The sequence below is a fragment of the Oreochromis niloticus genome, linkage group LG7, assembly GCF_001858045.2.
Source record: "Oreochromis niloticus isolate F11D_XX linkage group LG7, O_niloticus_UMD_NMBU, whole genome shotgun sequence".
Classification (NCBI taxonomy): domain Eukaryota; kingdom Metazoa; phylum Chordata; class Actinopteri; order Cichliformes; family Cichlidae; genus Oreochromis; species Oreochromis niloticus.
This window is the reverse complement of record NC_031972.2, coordinates 3,810,242-3,829,714: the sequence shown is the minus strand read 5'-3', so window position 1 is coordinate 3,829,714 and position 19,473 is coordinate 3,810,242. Positions and strand designations below refer to the sequence as shown.

The window sequence follows — 19,473 nt, the reverse complement described above, 5'->3', positions numbered from 1 at the left end:
TGTTCCTGCTAATCTGGAAATATTCTTAATATTGAGGTAAACATTTTCAGTGTCTTTGATAAATACACTAAGATTACTTAATTTAATACCAAATGACATGGATACCAAGGAAAAGTCCCTTGGTATCCAGTTCATGCAAATCTGTGGACATGAAGAGCAAAAATGATACAGCCCCAGAACAGGAATGGTTTCACAGACGAAGGCCACTGACATTTTTTTCCTCCTCATCTTTTCTGTTTTTTGTTTTTTTTTACTACTTTTGCACTTGGCTAGGGTCAGTGTCACTACTGGTAGCAGGAGGCGATACCTGGACCCTTCAGAGGTTGCACAGGTAGCCTAACTGCTCCACAATGGCACATCAATACGTGTCACTGCCAGAGCGTTTGCTGCGTCTCCCAGCACAGTCTGAAGAGCATGGAGGCGATCCCAGGAGAACTGGACAAGGCAGTAGAACGCAATTAACCCATCAGCAGGACCAGTATCTGCTTCTTTGTGCAAGGAGAAACGGGATGAGCACTGCCAGAGCTACAAAATGACCTCCAGCAGGCCACCAGTGTGAATGTCTCTGACCCAACAATCAGAACCAGACTTCATGAGGATGGCCTTAGGGCCCAACATCCTGTAGTGAGCCCTGTGCTCACTGCGCAGCACCATGGAACCCGATTGGCATTTGCCACAGAATATCAGAATTGGCAGGTCCATCACTGGCGCCCTGTGCTTCTCCCAAATGGGAGCAGGTTCACCCCGAGCACATGTGACAGACGTGACAGGGTCTGGAGAAGCCGTTATGTTGCCTGTAACATCGTTCAGCATGACAGTGAAGATGTGGGGATGTATATCCATGTAGGTACACACAGGCTGGGAAGACTCCACCCTGACCTTTGGAAGCACTCAGTTAATTATATAACTTTATAGGCTTTAGGGTTATTTTAAAACTTGTTTTAAACATATCCCCCTGATTTGATTAATTAAGTTTATTATTTCAGGGCGTCACATGTGTGTTACACTCCTGAACTTTTTGTTTTTAAAAAGTAATTAGTGCTTCAAATTAGGTGTTTTATTTGTAGAGAGTGGCAAATGAATATTTTATAATCCACCCTGAGGGCTGTGGAAAGTGTTTTGACACTTTTAAATTAATTTGAATTCAGTGCCTGACCCCACTTTTACCCCCTCAGGACTCACATCTGGATATTCCTGATCTAATTAGCTTGTCGTAGCCTGAGGCTGATCCTGTCCACTAAACCTCAGTGAAAGCTGCTGATGGACAGACTGCAGCTTAACCTCTGTGGCAGAGGTTGTGAAATGCCCCTGAAAGGACCAAGATACTCCAGAATATAAGCATTTAAACTGCTGAATCAAAGCTTTCTATCTGTAAATACTGTGGACCGATTGGGTGGATTTGAGTAATTTAATCAGGAACACTGCCAGCTGTGATGTATGTCATGGAGTTAAAACCTATTTGCGTGGGATTACTTCCGATCCTCCTCCAATCTGGAACGGCTGCAGAGGTTGTGTTAATCTGTGGTGAGCTGCAAAAAGTCCTGAATGAACCAAAATTTCCAATCTGTAAATTCTTCCTAATCTTGATTAGCTAATGAAGTATTGAAATAAAATACAAGCACAGACTGTGTTGGATTGCTTTCAGAGCATTTGTCCAGATGATCAAAGTTCATCCATGTTTATGCAAGTTCGAATGTGCTATATGAGTGCAGAACATTTATTTTTGAAGAGGTCTGAGTTTAAATTACTTCTCTGGGCCATAGTGCTGTTTATCCATATTTTGGTGTGTGTTGCACAGCATTGAATATATTACCTAGCTGTAGACATCTATGTTCTCTTGAATATAATTTAACTAAATGGCACTTACTCAAACTGCCACGAAATACATCTGAAAGCTCATCAGCCATTTCTGGAGAGAATTCGTGACCCGGTTAGTCAAAAGCTGAACTATTTCTGAAGTGCATACACACTTTCTTCCTCCTCCTGCTGTCATCTACAAGGACATCACTTTACTGTGCATATGGTTTCATTTTTAAGTTATGTTCTATTCCAGCTGGTTGATCTGTTTTTGTGCCAGTTATGCAAAATTTTACCTTCATGCTATGAATATTTTCTGAGTCCAGCCCTTAAACATGTGGGTGAGTTAAAAAGTAGCACTCTTTAAGTTCTAAAGTTGAAATCTGCCCTTTTTCAGGTTATTTTTTTCATGCGGTATCATCGTTTCAGTAGCAAAACTGCAGCGACTCACAGTCTGTGACAGAGCAGGAGAAACAAGCATCGGCACCCTGGATGTTTATAGAAGAGGTGGCTGTTCAAACCAAGACAGAGCATGTGAAAGTTCTCGTTTAGCTTCCATCATCTCAGTGACATTAACGTTGTAGAAGTGCTCAAATGTGTTTTTCATTCTGGAAATTTTCTGTGCATGTCTTGTACTTCTGAATTTTTATGATGGGTCAATATTCTATTTAAAAAATGAGGTAAATAAACAGACTCCAAGTTACAAACTCCTCCTATGTATTTGGAGGGTGTGTAATTCTGAAAATATTCAGAGTATGAGGGTAAAATTTTGAATGACTTCAGTTGGGAATAGATGGTGAACATGGTAAATATATACCAGGTAATCATAAAGCAAGTGAACCCCATAATAATCATTTTTTCTCAAAGTGCCTGTAGAATTGGGTTTTGGAAATACATTAACTTTAAATGTGCCCAGTCAAACTAGTCCAGAGTTAAACAACATCTTCACTTCATTCCTTTTACTGGAGTCTTTTAAATGCTCATGAAGCTGCTGTGAAATCAGTCAGGTGAAAAGTGCTCTGGCACCTCCAGGAGTCATGAGGAAGAAAAAATTCATTTTTCTAAACGTGCGGCAGTCGGCCTGAGCACATATATAAAATGCAGAACAGCCTGAAGGATATCTTTTACAGGGATTAAGAGGAGTTTGTAGCTAGTTATATGGCCTGTTATGTGCTCATAATCAAAGCGGCGCGCATCCTCTGCAGTGGGCTGTAACATCAAAACTAATTGCACAGATAAACCAGCAGTGTGCGCCATAACAGAGTTGTTTAGTGTGATCCCGGCGCAGAGGAGCAGAGCTGCCCCACAGATCAATAGTCACGTTTAGAGCTTTGCTCTTACAAAGCTCGATAGGAGATGCACGACTGAGCCGGAGCTCTAAGGTGGCGCCTGATCGATACCGCTGTTAAACGCTGATTAATACCCATAGCTGCTGATGAAGATGAATGATGGCAGCAGCCAGAGTGATGGTGGAAGGACATGGATTTTGCCCCAAATCTCCTGTTTTCCCATTAGCCTTCTCCTTTCTGTCTGTTCATCCCTGTGTGGCTCTCTGGACGCCTCGCTGCGTCTCCTCCTGTCCTGTCTTTATTAAGCTCGGTCCTCAGTTACAGAGGTTCATCTCTGCTGTGTTTGTGTGAGACTGTTATTGATTTTACAGCTGGATGGATGAATATTGCCACAAGTCCGGGCTGCACATTTCTTCTCTGTGTTGTTATCAGGTCCAGTTGTGCCACCTGTTCTCAGAGTAGTTTACACATTAAAACAGGTTTCTTCACATGAACTGTCTCTCCCTTTGTCTTGATGATATATCTCTGACTGTTATCACTTCAGAGTTTCCGTGTCTGTAACCTTTTGGGATTTTTGTATGGACTCGTCTCAGTGTCCCACAAATAATTCATAATGACATTTTAACAATTATTTAAATTTTAATATTTTAATGACAGTGAGACATAAGTGTGCGTATTGTGCATTTATGATGGCAAGTAAAGAAAAAAACAGACTGTGTCACATCAAAACCACCAGAAGCTGTTTTTGTTTTTCTGCGTTTAAAACAGGGCCTCTAAAACATTGCAGTCAGTGCATTTAAGGAGGCGAAATAAAAACTAAATGGACTTAAATAGGTGTTTGAGCATAATCAGATGCATCACGGGAGGTTGATGCAGAGCTGATATATTTTTCTGTTTTAAGCATTTCTGCAGGGAGATAACTTTTCCTGTTTATTTTATTCTGATGGCTCACTTCTCTTTGCCCCAGTGGGTGCTGAAGTTACCTGTGTCATTTCAGACTGTGATCAAATGTCTCCCAATAAGAAGCTTCTCACTTCACTGACAGATAATCCGGTAGTGTGCGCTGCTTCTGCACCCAGGAGCACCTACCCCTCTGTCCCTGAAGTGATCGCAGAAGATCCAAGATTGTGATGGAGGATTCAGCAGTGTAGGGTTAATGTTATGAAAGCAATGGCGTGCAGTGACTTTTACAGAAAGGTAACATGCCATTTTGTGCCGCCTGTCTTTTATTCTTTTAAATATGCTGACAGCCTCCTGCAGCTTGCTTCACTCTGTGTGGATTTCTTCATCTTTCTGCACTCATTCCTGGCTGAATAATTGTAAAATCTTATTAACTGTATAATTAAATAAATAGCTACTATGTTACCAACAAATGCTGTTTAAAAAAAATTCCATTCGTTTAGCAAAGGAAGCAATAAAACACTATCAAACACCTCAGTATACATAAACTGTATTATTCACAAACTGTAGGTAAAGTATCAAAACTAAAAATAATCTTTGTGCAGCAACTTGTTGCCAATCAGGGTTATACCAATAAATATTACTGCTGCAAAATAACAGCTGAGTCCAAAGGCTCGAGCACTCTGTGACATGGGTAACTAGTTTTCATTAATAACCTTTTTTCTGATGAAAACAACAAAGTGATTAAATAAAAACAAATGCACAAATGTAAAACTATGATGAAAACGTGTCGTTACTTTTGTCAACAAATAAAAACTATAGAGATATATAGAGATGAGATCTGACTTTAGAAGTGATTTCCTTGTACACTAAGGTTAAATTCGCATAGTTGATTACATTTGAAACATCCATCCATTCTCTCCCACTTATCCTTTTCAGGGTCACCTGGAACCTATCCCAGCTGTCTTAGGGCGAGAGGCAGGGTACACCCTGGGCAGCGCGCCAGTCTGTCGCCCTTCACTTTTTTTTTTCAATCCTTGGGAGGAAGAGAACAGTAGACACATGGATACATATACAGATGCTGTTTAAACTCTGAGCTCCCACCAGTGAACACGCAAAATTCTTTACACTTTTTGGTCAACTGTATCATTCATCTACTATAATCTTATGGTATTCAGTCAACTAAAAAAAATGCCCATTCTAACTAAAGCTAAATCAAAAATTGCTCTTGAAATTAACCCTGCAAACCACCAACGCTGCCAGCACTGTTCTTCATAGTGCTGCATTTAAGAGCCACAATCAGTTTAGCGTTGAGGTTTTTCTGTTGAAAAGACTCCATCAGTGCTGGAAAATAGTCAGTTATTGTAACTCTGATGTGATCAGGATGAGGCAGGGGTGACCGAACATTTGCCCTTTGTTTGCAAAAACGTTCTGCCCAAATCTGAGCTGCTTCATGTCACACACCAAAGCTTCATTTGGACTGTTTTAGGGGATTTTGGCCAGCACAGCCTAGAAGTATGAACATGAGAACATGTACAGGCAGCCTGTGACTTTGTTGATGTAATGAACCTAGTGCAGCCCTGCCCAGAGGCTCTTTGGGATAAGTAGGTCTGGATGCCATCTGGTCTGCTCAGCCTGTTGAGCAGCTTCATGAAGCTCAGACTGAAGAAGGACTGTGTGTCAGATCTGAACATAAAACTACCTTAAACCTTGTGTACATTTTAACAGAATCAGTGGTTACCTCAAACTAGTGAGCTGAGTAGTGTAGTTGTTTTCCACTACATCTAGAAGATCCCAACCATTTTATGAGCAGGACTGATTCATTTGTCTCTCACAATTCAAAAATACATCTCTCTTATTTGGTGACAACGCTGTAAAGCCTGGCACAAAATCACAGTATGTTTAGTGCAACTGTATCATTTTGTTGATAGAAGTTAGTGATGATGTGATTTTTGGTTACGGTTAAAAGAAAACCTTTAGTGACTGGAAACAGGAAACAAACACTCTTCTGTTTCAAAGTCTGCTGAGCCATCCATCCACCTTCCAACATTAACCTGACATTCTCTTTTATTTGATTCAGAATAATTAAAACATGAACAAATGACCCAGTTTGTCCAATGTGTCCAATCTTTAACATTTTATATAATGAATACAAATAGAGTTTTCCAACATCAGGTTGGAAGAATATCCTCTTCCAATCATTTCTAAGCTCTTTATTCTTGCTCTCTCCTCAGATCTGATTATGACATGGACTATGACAAATACCCGGATGACCACTATAACCGGTAAGACCATTAATGGTTCACAGAACTGACAGAACTGGTTTTTAAATGGGGGAGACCCCAAGAAGGATCAATGATGAGTGATATAAAGTTAATTGTGCGTTGTTCAGTTGCACTGGCACTTTGGTAAAGTTCAGTTTGGTTCGTTGCCACTCAAACAAAAAACACTGCATTTTCAAATTGTAACTCAAAACTGAACCTTTTTCCAAACCTGTCCAAGTAGTTTTGGTGCCTCAAACTCAGCCCACACAATTACAATCACACTATGGAAAACAGCTTGAAAGAGGCTGACAGCTTGTGACATGACCAAAAATGATTGCCATATGCAATGAACTTGTGACCTTATTGCTCTTGAAATGTTTGCTCCAAAGAAACAATTTGTCTGCATTTATAAATAAGACAGCAGTTATCTGCAGACCCTCGCCAAACTTTCTGAGTGTGTCTGCAGTCAGACTGAAAGGGACTGCAACTGTTTGGAGACAGGTTGCTTCTTAGCAGGTAATCCTTGCAGTCACATAGTGGTTGGCACTGATTGCCCCTCAGAGGTGAAGGTTGTTGCATGTCCAACTTCTGGATGACCAGTTGACTGCTGTAATTGCTTGCAATTAGTCTCCGATGCAAAATTCAAAGCAATCACTGCACAACCAATTTTCCTTTTTTCCTAGTACTTTAGTTTCTCTGAGCCATAAATACAGAGTAAAAGCAAAGCAGAAATATGTAGCTCCCAAATGGACCACAAATGGTTGTCAGAGCTGATGTAGGGCTGCCAGTCCACTTCCTGTTAATCTATTGTTCGGAAACCAACTGCAGTTCAGCAGAAGTGCAGCAGGAGGCGCTTGCATGCAACGAGATCTGAAAGTCTTGGGTCATCTGAAAAAATATTTACCTCACTATATTACCCCCTACATTTTTGATCTCCAACTCCATACAGCCCTCCTTTACTCGGGATTACTGTGAACGCCCCCATGAAACTGGAATTCTAGAGAGTGGGAATTCTTAGAAGTTCTCTGTTGTGATCTGCTGGTTAGTAGTTTAACTATTTAAGCCAACATAACCCTTGTTGTCTGCTTATCCATACTTGCTCTGTGTGGTACAGCTGCGACCAGTGCGTGAAAGCGCCAATGCTAATGTGGTGTAGCCCGGCAGATTCTGACCTAATGGCAGCATTTGACACCCTGAGAATGAAAATGACGCTCCACACAACAATTGAGCTGATATTTTTGTTTTGATGTCCCCCAAACAATTTGCTCATCAGGTCTGAACCACCTCAAATCTCAAGTTTGCAGCTTTTCAGCATCTTCTAAAAGTTATTTTCAGAGTGACTCAGAGTGCACATTTACAGCTGAGAGGTGAAAATTGGTCACCCTCTGAGAACATGAATTGTCTCGACTCTTGCAAAGTGGCAAAGTGATTTCCTGTTGGTTGGCAGCCAACACAAGACTGTGAGGTTAGGAGAGGATCTGCTTGTCTCGGAAAGCTGTTTTATGGCTCTGGGAAAAGATAAAAATCTCAGTTTGACCTTGTTGTACTCAGATTTCAGCCAGTTTGAAGAGGCATTTTGTGAAGAGGAGTGCAGCTGTTGGCCTCCCATCCACCAAACCACCAAACCAGCTTAGAATATTTTGCTCTATGATAAAAACAGAAAGGGGCACCCAGTCAGCAACACAATACAGACATAAAGAACCAAATATCAGGCACCAAACAGACAGAGGGGAGGAAAATGACAGAGCTAAGCTGGGAAGATTAAAATCAAGCAGGATAATTGAAAGAGAGAAAAGCAAGAATGAGATGGAGACGGAAAATAGACAGAAAGCTCAGACAGACAGATGCATGTCAAGAGTCAAGAAAATGAGGAGAATGAAAAGAAATATAAAAAACAGAAATATGTGTAAATTACTCATAAAAAGAGACAATCAAAAACAAGATAGATAGATAGATAGATAGATGGCTGCTTCTCTCTCTACAACATGGCAGATTGCACCATCGAGCTGAAAAATGGACCACAGTTAAAAACTTAACTGTCTTAAAACTTCAAAAAGAAATGTGTTTTTGTTCACTTGTCTTAAATGTAAGTGAACATTATATTATGATCTGACATGCAAGTTATAGATAATGTCAGAAAAACTGTTCATCAGGAAACTGTTATGGTACCCAGTGTTAACATCTGCAGTTCCCCTAATGTCCACTTGAGGCAGCGAACTCCCATTGGCTCTCATAGTCAAATATCAAACTTCCAACTTTACAGCAAATTAAAATGTGTTTACAGCTTACAAATTTTTTGTTGGTCTCTATGGATAACTTTTTCCTTCATTTATATTTAATTAAAGTCAGTAATTTTTTGAGGTTATCTAATAGAAAAACAGGATACTACAATCATAAATATACATATATACTGTGTAATCATGTCATCTAACAGATTGATGCACTCACTTATAATTAATGTATTAAAAAAATACATAGGAGCGGGTTTGTGGAAGCCATCTGTATTCTGAAGTAATCGTGTTTTACGTGCGTAGCTAGAAACAAGCTACGTATGCAGTAGGTCAAAGGAGGATGAGAGGAGTTGTAGGCGTTTGCATGCCATTTCAGTTTATGTGTGCACTTTCATTCTGCAGATATGAAGGATCAAAGCTTTGTTTTATCGTGTGAGAGGGAATCTTAACCAAAGAAACAAGAATGCGAAGGAAAGAAACAGCGCCACCGGTGTCTTAATAAAATATTATGTTTTTCCTCTTTGCCTCAGACAACAACCTCAGAATTGAAGTCAGGGCTCTAACACACAAAATGAAGCATAAACATGCTTCTTTTTGTTTGTGTCATTTATTTCTGATATTGTTACTTACAGACAGCAACAACAGCTGGTTATACGCAAACATTATGCCAGCTAATGTTAGCCTTGTGTGTCCTAAAAATGTCACTTTTTCTCTGATAAACAGTGTTGCTTGTATTCTCACATCATATGAGAATTCATTAACTAAATGTCAGAGTTAAAGAAGGTTACATCCACTTCAAAGACAGTTTCGCTAACAGCAGCTAACAGTGGCAAAAAACAAACAAACAAAATGGTCTTAATGACAGAAAAGTTCAGCATATCCTCAACAACTCACCTGATTATCACCGTCATAGGTCAGAAGTGTGCTACTCTGAATCACTGACCCATACCAGACAAAGTTTTACAGCCTCTTCCAGAGTAAATAGATGTGGATGCTTCTCCCTCTGCATACTGACAGCTGAGATAAACCACTGTAAGTAGGATTATGCACTTTAACTGGGCAGGTTATTAAAACAGAACTCAGTTGACTGCAATTTCCTGACGTCTAACAGTAAAAGTTTTACTCAGTTCAACTTTAGGGATTTCAGTCTGCAGCCCTGTAGGATAGGCTGGCATAGGCTCCACCCCCAATCCCCCAATGATAGATGAATTAAAGTAGGTGTGCCTGCAAAGGCCGCTATAGTTGCTTGGTACTAAGGTTCACCCAAACTGAATTCGGTATCTCAAGCACTCTTATTAAAATTATCTTACAAATGATAAAATAGACTGTGAGTTACACACTGTCTAATAACATTATCAGCTGTCTTTAGTCACACAAACACAGAGAGGCTGTGGGCAGATATGACCTCTTGTAGTTTGCACAGAAACAAAAACTGTTTTTACTGTTTCTGCCCACTTTTTTCTATCCTTGAAAATTCTCATAATTACCAGTGATGAGGATAGGCTTTACCATCGTGTGCCTCTGGGAAGGACAATGATATGTCCAGATGTCTTCATCTCTCTACATACACACACAAAATATCAAAGATATAAATCATACTGAAGTATATAAACACATATTAATATTATAGTACTTGTTTAATATGAGGTGTTCTACTGCACTACAGTTTTGTTGAGTGAAATACTAGTATTTTATTATTCTGTAATAATCAGGTAAATCTCTGCCCTTGTTTAATCGTCTCTAAAATGGGAAAATAAGAACAAAAAATGTTTCAAGATTTGGGTGAAGGAGAACTGAAAATAAAAGCATCAGTTTAAACAAAGAAGCAACCTCATTAAATGAGATCACATTTACTGTGATTTAGGAACTAAATTCACAGCTAAGGTTTTCTTTCTCATGAAATTACATTCAATTAAAACGGCAGTGATGTGGAAAATGGGAAAATAGAAGTGCCGTCTTGTAAGTGCATGTTTCTTCTTCTTCTTCTTGTACTTATTTTTGCTTGGTTTTTTATTTAACTTCATTCAATCTCTCATTTTTTTCATAACATCGAGATTTTAGATCCAGCTGGCTATGCTGTGATTGACTGATTTAAAAAAAAGAGGCTGTTGTTTTTAATGGAAAAATTTTAAAGGGAAAAGGAGGAAAAGGATAACAGACAAAAGCCTTGCTAGCTAGTGCTGTGGTGCTTTGATGTAAAAAATTACACTCTGTATGTTGACTTTGTCAGATTAAAATGAAATATAACCAAGTAACCGAAGCGACGTGTAACCACCCACCAGGGTGTGGATGTGTTAGAGAAGACAGCAGCGCTAAAGTTAGCCAAACTCACACAGGATCCAAAGGATCACGAGTGGCCCTGTGGTTTTTACACTGTGACTGATGACGACATGCTCGCAACTAATAGTTTACATAGATGCTAAAGACACAGAGCACTTCCTTTTCCCTGACCTTAATGCTAAATGAAAATCTGCTTGGACACAGCCCTACTTCACTGACTTGTTTTCAAAGAATAGAATTGATTTTAAAAACAAATGAAATGTCTCAGCGCTTGTTGTTGCCAAATGTCTGGAGCAAATTCTATTTATAAGAAATTTATTCAGTAAAAACTGTAGAGCAGACAAGCTCAAGTGGTGCTGTGCCTCCTGAAAATGTAATTTTGAGTTGTACTTTTCTTTATTGAGGCGTTTCTTTTCATCCCCACATTTGTCAGTCTCAGGTTATGCCACAGTTCATTGTATTATTCTCAGTACCAGCAGCTCACAAATCAGCAAACGCGGGAGTGACACAAGTTAATTTGCTTTGCTCCAGATACATTTTTACAGGATATCTGCAGCCTGTAAAAGCCTGACACTGCTGAAGGTGACTTATTTGTGTGTGCACAGCAAATTCTGGACAACAGAGGGAAACTAACAAACACTATGCCCGTGTTTGTTGGAAAAAATTGCAACTATGGCAATTCAGCGTGACAGAGTCTACAATTGAGTGCAAAGCAGGAGTCGGGCTGCGTATAAATCATCTCCTCTCACTCGGCCAGTTATCCTTCCTCCCTCCACCACCTGCTGTGAACTCACCTGAGCTGCCGACTGTGTGAAGCTCAACTCACAGCAAGGCTGCAAATGAACCAGATCACACACTGAGAGGCAGTGAGACTCAAACGGCGGATTTCCTTGCAGATAGTTCAAACGAGGACATAAATGCAACGTGAACAAAAGCGAAGCAAGAATGACCTCTCACTATAGAATCAGGCTGCCCTGAATGTGTGTTTGCCTTTTCAAGACCGACACCACAAGCTCCGCTGTGTACCGGAGTCTTCTAAAGTCAAATGTGAGCTCATCTGTGCAACAGCTAAAGCTTAGTCTAAACTGAGTCATGCAATGCAGCAATGATGAAAAGCACAGCAGCAAATCTACAACTGAATGGCTGAAAAATGAAAGAATCAAGGTTCTGCAGTCGTTGCCTCAAGTTACTGAACCATAAAGTGTACTTAGGCTTTCACAGACTGCTTTTGCTTAGTTTTTGCTAAAAAAAAATATTAAAATGGTTTAATAAGTCATATGTTGTTCTTCATCTCAGGTTGTAGTTACTTATCACCTGTTAGTGTTGCATTAGGAGCTTTAATAATTGCATTAAGGACGTGAAAAGCCTGATTTGTGCACTTGCTCCGACGCCTTTCTCCCGTCTGTGGTGAAAAAAGGTGATTCTGAAAAACAGCAACCTCATTTCCTGTCTTGACTTTCCCCAGTTAAAGGTTAAATAAAGACTAAAATAAAAAAATAAATAATAAAAAACCCTGAACAGCAGTGGACTGACAGCGTCTGACCTCCCCGCCATGGGCTGAAAACACAGATCACTGCAGGCAGCCAAGGACAGGTGGAGGAGGAGGAGGATAACTGTATGGAGGTTGTAGACTAAGAGGAAGAAGATGAAAGGGAGGAGCAGAAGATGGAGCGAGAAAGAGGCTGACAGCATTAAAAACAAATCTGTTGGCAGCCGGCAGATAAACGCTCCACTCACTTTACATCCACACGCTCTCTCTCTCATCTACTGTTTACCTCCCTCAGCCTTATCCTATCTCTGTTCACTAGTTTGCATCATCCTTTTGTCTTTTCTACACACGTCTCCTCACTCGTGGCCCAATTTCCACATGATTTGTTTGTGTGGGGCAGCTCTGGTTGTGCTTCATGCATTGCAATTATGTACACTTATGTGTCTCAGTGGTTTGCCCTGTGACTGAGTCTTTTTAGCTCCAATTTCAGGATCAGAAAATGAGGTATAAAGACTAATTAAGAACTTTGATAGTTCCCAGTTTGTGCAGAGCTGAAGCCAGTCACTCCATCCAAGGTGAAAAAGTATACCTGATCTGAAACAAAAGACAACTTTAAGGCTAAAAAAGAGGACAGAAATTAATCCAACCTGCAGTTCCTCTAATGTCCACTTGAGACTGTCTACGAAAGTGAGTCAGTCCGTGTAGACTTCCACGTCCAACTTTATAGCAGAGGGAGCTGTGTTTACAGACTGCGACAAAAATGGTTTTAATTTTTGTGGATATACTTTTTTTTAAAAAAACATCCATTTTAATAATGTGAGGCTTGAAGGTTGAGGGGCCACTGATGGCCTGATGGAGGGTCACACGGGCGGCTGTAGCTGTTTGCTGCCTGTTAGGCTTTGTTGCAGCTAGTTGGAGTCTCTTATCTGGATGTCTGGACTGTGTTGGTGCCTTTTGAGAAATAATATGGCCTCCTTTAGATTTAGTTGTAATAACAGACAATCCAAAAAGCAGCTTTGATCTGCATCTATTTTACATGTATACAGTTTATGCTAACCCAGCTGGGTAGAATGAGTAACTCAGCAGCTGTAGCCTTTTCTGACTTCAGAAAACCAACACAGGGGCAGCCAAAAAGTAACAATCAGGCTCCAAATCCATAAAATAATAAAAGCTTTCTGATCTGAAAAGCTGAAATCCCTTAAATTTGCATTCTTCTTAATGGCCAGTAGGGGGTGATAGTTTTGGTTGCAGAAAATGTTTCTGTGTTTTTGTGGCTGAGCAGGTAGAATGAATCATTTATCAATGGGAAGGTTTATCCAGGAAAGTTTATAAGGACGACTTTCCAGGATTTGCTCACTGGCTAACAACCTGTCAATCACAAAATGTGCAATTTCACAGATCTGCCCCTCGCCTGTCGCACCTGGTTTCAAAACACTAACCTGGCAACAGTAATGGCACTCAGCATGAGCCTTCATATTGAACAGACCAGGATTATGGTACTAGTCAAGTTCACGTTCGCTGTGTACATCTTTCATATACAGTCTGTGGTCTTCCTGCCAAGACTGAGCGCCTTGTTTTTATGCTTTACCCATGGATCAGATGTCATTTTGTACAAAACTGTCCAGCATTAGAATATTTGACCCTTTCATTTAGTTAAAGAACAAAATATGACCCATGCTGCATTCTGTGAAGATCCCCCTACAATGATCAGAAGTAATTTATTCATTTGTTTAGCTTCCTGAAGATTTACTTAAGTTTTTCAATGTTAGTCCAACCTGCCTCACTCTGTAGGAAGCAAGGCAGGATGCAAAGCTGTGTCAACACTGCTGCCCTGTAAATATTTATAGGCGTTTATCTGCTGGGCTGCGGATTATCAGCTTAGTGTGGTACAGTAGCCCCCCAACCAACACAAGCACAACACGTTCACCTGTTGTGACTGCAGGGACAAACACAGCGGGACGTCTGAGTGTGTTTCTGTGAGCGTGCCGATCATACAAACCCACAAATCAAGAGTGCTGATAATGCCCTAAAACATCTGCTGTACGCCTGAAGTTTGCTTTCACTGCACTGAACTGTTTGTGTGACACACAAAATAAAAAACAAAATGCTGAACTTTATTAGGAGATAAAAATAAAGTCTCTTTGAGGAGATGTCAGGTCTGTCAGGCACCGTCAGCGACGCAGGCAGTAAAGTTTCTGTTTAACGACACGATGTTCCAGCCCTCTTTGCACGAGGGCTGCTTGATATTTTTAGCTTCTCTTTTACCTTCCCCATCAACTTTAAACTCTATTGAATTCTAATAAATTAAAACTATCAGGTGCCCTCTCAAGTGGTTTCCATAGACATGAGCATTAAACACAAGATTCACAAACACTATTTATGTACTTATACGTATGTATAAGTCATCACTTATATTGCTTTTTAACCTTTATTTTCGTACTTATCGATGTAACAGTCAGTATAAAACTGAAAAGTTTTAAAATAGGCAGTTAATACAATAATACAGTATCCGGTTGTTAAATGATGACATGTAAACCCTGGTTCATTAGGGCTGTTGTCATTTTAGTGTAGTGTTTTAATGCTTTGTATCTTGTTTTATTTAATCTGAAGCCCCGCCAAAACATATTCAGTGATCAGTGCCGGCCTCTCTGGGTTTTTATTACCACTAGTCATCTGCAGCACATCTTAAAGCCCATTACCGCACAGATTACAAGACACCAAATATTTGAACGGGTTAGAAAAGAATCACTCTGAGGCTAACAAAGATATGAATGGGTACATGACGCTGAGAAATAGGAATTTTATTATTTTAATCTACCATGCAGCAGTAGATTAATGACAATTTATTATGACTAAGCTGATGATGCCCATGGATCATCTCAAGGGTTCCCCCGTAACCATAGCTTTGTAGCTAGCTACCATGTGGCACACAATTATATACCAGCTATCCTAACGTCAGTAACCATACAACCGTCGCTGTTGTTTAGTTTTTTGTCTTCATTTATGTCCGAAGTGATAGCAGCCCTGTTGGTTTTAATTTTTCAGAAACCTCTAATTCAGAACATGGTGTATCATCTTTAGGTGGAAACTAGCGAGCTAACTTTATGTCCTGTTTTTCATGGATGCCTGGATGTTAAACTTGATGGTCACACCTGGTAGAGCAGCCACACTGATCATTTTATTAAATATGAGAGAATCCGAACAGTTTTTAACTCTCAGTCATGCTGCAGAGTTTTTTTGAGTTTGGAAACTGAATAGTTTTGACCTGGAAACGGCTAAAGACATCAACTTAAGAGGCAGGTATGGACAAAAGTATTGGGTCACACCTCTTAGTCTTTGAACTCAGGTGTTTTCAGTCCCATTGCTACAGGTATATAAAATGAAGCACCTAGCCATTCATTCTGCCCTTAGAAACATTTGTGAAACATTTGGGTTGTTGTAAAGAGCTGGTGAATTGGAGGGTGGTGCTGTAATAGGATGCAACTGTTGCAACAGTTATTTCTCCTTCAGCTGTGTTATATATTATGGCAAAGTGAAAGTACATAGGAACCACATCACCTCAGCGATGAAACCTCAGACCACATAAAGTTGGGTTGCCGAGTGCTGAGGCCCATAGTGATTAAAAGTCACCAACACACTGCTGACTCAGTAATTCAGCTTTATTAGTAGAGCACCAAATCACAGCAACAGTCACCTCAAGGTGCTTTTCTTCTTCTTGGGTTCTTGGGTGTATTTATTTTTTCCCATTTTAATTTACAAAGCTATGAATGTATATAAATTCGGCAGCAGTACACGCTCCTTGTGGTCATCGGATTCCGTAGCTTCACGCAGCGTTGCTTCAGTTTCACTACTTCTGTTCTGGCCATCATAGCAGACGGACGCAGTACAAAAACCATTATTCCCAACATACACTGCCATCCTCTGACACGTTACAAACACTAAATGTGCTGATGTGTGTGGCCTTCAGTCATTCATGGCTTCCTAATTTGTCATGAAATCCTCAAAACTGGAAGAACCCGTGCTCTAGATGGAGTTAAATTCTGAAACTGAATATTTCTGCATGTTTGTAGGTGCACACAGCTTCTTTCCCCGGCTTTTAAAGTGTAAATGATTTTTTTTCTCATGTCACAGAAGAACCTTTTAAAATGTACTGAGCGTGTGCATGTGTGTGTGTGTGCGTATGCATTTCTATTTGTGTGACAGTGAAAGAGATGAAGTGTATTCATGTTCCCCCTGCAGTCATTGCTCCTCCAGCTGTAGATGGCTGCTGTGATAGGCAGCAGAGGTTGGCAGTGAGAGGAAAGGCTTCTCCTCATCCTCGCAGTCGCCTCCTTTATCGCTCCCTGCATCAAATTGGAGCTGTCAGTCAGCTCTCACCCGCAGCACAGCACACTCTATCAGACCGCAACAACCGCGGGAAAAAACACGGCATCAGCGAGTGGCGACATAACACCAAAAGGGAGAAGGTGCAGCGAGTGCTGAAAGGGGGGCATCTGGGATTATTTGATGAAATGAAATCAGTGCTGGTTATCCGCTTATAGAAGATAAATCACTCTGTCCTTTAGAAAGTTTCATCTCACCTCCAGCAGGTAACGCAGCCCGACAGAGGGAGCAGCTGCAAATGATTTAAGACCAAATTCACTTTCAGCTGACTTTCAACTGCAGCTACATACAAATGGCACAGCTTTCATTCTCAATTAATTTCCTTATAAATCAATTTGATACTTTCATTACAAGTAAGGAGAAAAACTAGGCTGTATGAAAACTTCCTTCAGTGGGAGGTTTTAACACTTGTGTCATCATGCTGTGTCTTAAAATACAGCTTTAAATTGAAGTTTTTCTTTATTTTCTAACATATATATCCTGGAATATGACAGATGTGTCTGATATTTTAAATAATGAGGCCAGCATATCTACAAGTAAGTGTGAGCCAACCACTCTAAATGCTCAAATTCACGTTTTTTTTTTTACTCTTGGCTCTGCATGAAGTCATAGACAAGGGCTATCCCTTATATGGTCATTACAGCGGCTGTCCTAACCTTAGGTTTGCAAGAGACAGCCAATCAGAAGAAAGTTAGGACCACAAGATGACCTACATATGTATGATTTTGAAGTCTGATTCATGCAAAGCTATGCTGGTATAGTCCAAGAGTCCCCTTTGATAAATAGGTGTTGCATTACTATATACAGTGGCTTGCAAAAGTATTCGGCCCCCTTGAACTTTTCCACATTTTGTCACATTACAGCCACAAACATGAATCAGTTTTATTGGAATTCCACGTGAAAGACCAATACAAAGTGGTGTACACGTGAGAAGTGGAACGAAAATCATACATGATTCCAAACATTTTTTACAAATAAATAACTGCAAAGTGGGGTGTGCGTAATTATTCAGCCCCCTGAGTCAATACTTTGTAGAACCACCTTTTGCTGCAATTACAGCTGCCAGTCTTTTAGGGTATGTCTCTACCAGCTTTGCACATCTAAAGACTGAAATCCTTGCCCATTCTTCTTTGCAAAACAGCTCCAGCTCAGTCAGATTAGATGGACAGCGTTTGTGAACAGCAGTTTTCAGATCTTTCCACAGATTCTCGATTGGATTTAGACACCAGACAGGTCAGGGATAAAGTTATTGAGAAATTTAAAGCAGGTTTAGGCTACAAAAAGATTTCCCAAGCCTTGAACATCCCACGGAGCACTGTTCAAGTGATCATTCAGAAATGGAAGGAGTATTGCACAACTGTAAACCTACCAAGACAAGGCCGTCCACCTAAACTCACAGGCCGAACAAGGAGAGCGCTGATCAGAAATGCAGCCAAGAGGCCCATGGTGACTCTGGACGAGCTGCAGAGATCTACAGCTCAGGTGGGGGAATCTGTCCATAGGACAACTATTAGTCGTGCACTGCACAAAGTTGGCCTTTATGGAAGAGTGGCAAGAAGAAAGCCATTGTTAACAGCAAACTATAAGAAGTCCCATTTGCAGTTTGCCACAAGCCATGTGGGGGACACAGCAGACATGTGGAAGAAGGTGCTCTGGTCAGATGAGACCAAAATGGAACTTTTTGGCCAAAATGCAAAACGATATGTGTGGTGGAAAACTAACACTGCACATCACTCTGAACACACCATCCCCACTGTCAAATATGGTGGTGGCAGCATCATGCTCTGGGGGTGCTTCTCTTCAGCAGGGACAGGGAAGCTGGTCAGAGTTGATGGGAAGATGGATGGAGCCAAATACAGGGCAATCTTGGAAGAAAACCTCTTGGAGTCTGCAAAAGACTTGAGACTGGGGCGGAGGTTCACCTTCCAGCAGGACAACGACCCTAAACATAAAGCCAGGGCAACAATGGAACGGTTTAAAACAAAACATATCCATGTGTTAGAATGGCCCAGTCAAAGTCCAGATCTGAATCCAATCGAGAATCTGTGGCAAGATCTGAAAACTGCTGTTCACAAACGCTGTCCATCTAATCTGACTGAGCTGGAGCTGTTTTGCAAAGAAGAATGGGCAAAGATTTCAGTCTGTAGATGTGCAAAGCTGGTAGAGACATACCCTAAAAGACTGGCAGCTGTAACTGCAGCAAAAGGTGGTTCTACAAAGTATTGACTCAGGGGGCTGAATAATTACGCACACCCCACTTTGCAGTTATTTATTTGTAAAAAATGTTTGGAATCATGTATGATTTTCGTTCCACTTCTCACGTGTACACCACTTTGTATTGGTCTTTCACCTGGAATTCCAATAAAACTGATTCATGTTTGTGGCTTTAATGTGACAAAATGTGGAAAAGTTCAAGGGGGCCGAATACTTTTGCAAGCCACTGTATTTTACCTAATAGTTTCCAAGGTAACGGTTGTTAACACACACACCAAAATAAATAATGGCGTACCATCTAAAATAGTCACGGTTTTGAATTTCCCAAATTTAAAAACTCAGAAGCAAAACATTTTAGAAACAGAAGTGATTATACAGTGTCATGAGAAAAACTTTGGGTTCTCTAGGTAATGCACAACAATTAGTTTGGACATTTGTGGAGAAAGAAATCTTTTTCCCAACCACTCTGTAAAGGTATGTTCTGCATACTTCCTGTCAGTTTTAGAGTGTTTTCACACCTGCACCTGAACTGTGGTTTGTTTTCCCTGTTTGGGAGGGTATAGGAGGAATAGGAGGGTAACAAGACACAGCTGTGGACAATCAAGACAGAGAAGGGAAAAGTAAAG

General features: G+C 40.5%; 1 protein-coding gene across 7 annotated transcripts in view; it reads left to right on the top strand.

The window, feature by feature from the left end:
- LOC102076199 (RNA-binding Raly-like protein) overlaps positions 1-19,473 on the top strand; it is a 73,623-nt gene that overhangs the window by 38,256 nt on the left and 15,894 nt on the right. For 5 of the 7 annotated variants that reach the window (XM_025908980.1, XM_025908978.1, XM_025908979.1 and 2 more), the window contains exon 3: positions 6,221-6,271. The exons of the other annotated variants lie outside the window; for them this stretch is intronic. In XM_025908980.1, the coding sequence (XP_025764765.1) occupies positions 6,221-6,271 (51 nt within the window). The remainder of the gene's footprint in view (positions 1-6,220; positions 6,272-19,473) is intronic. 7 annotated transcript variants of the gene reach the window in all.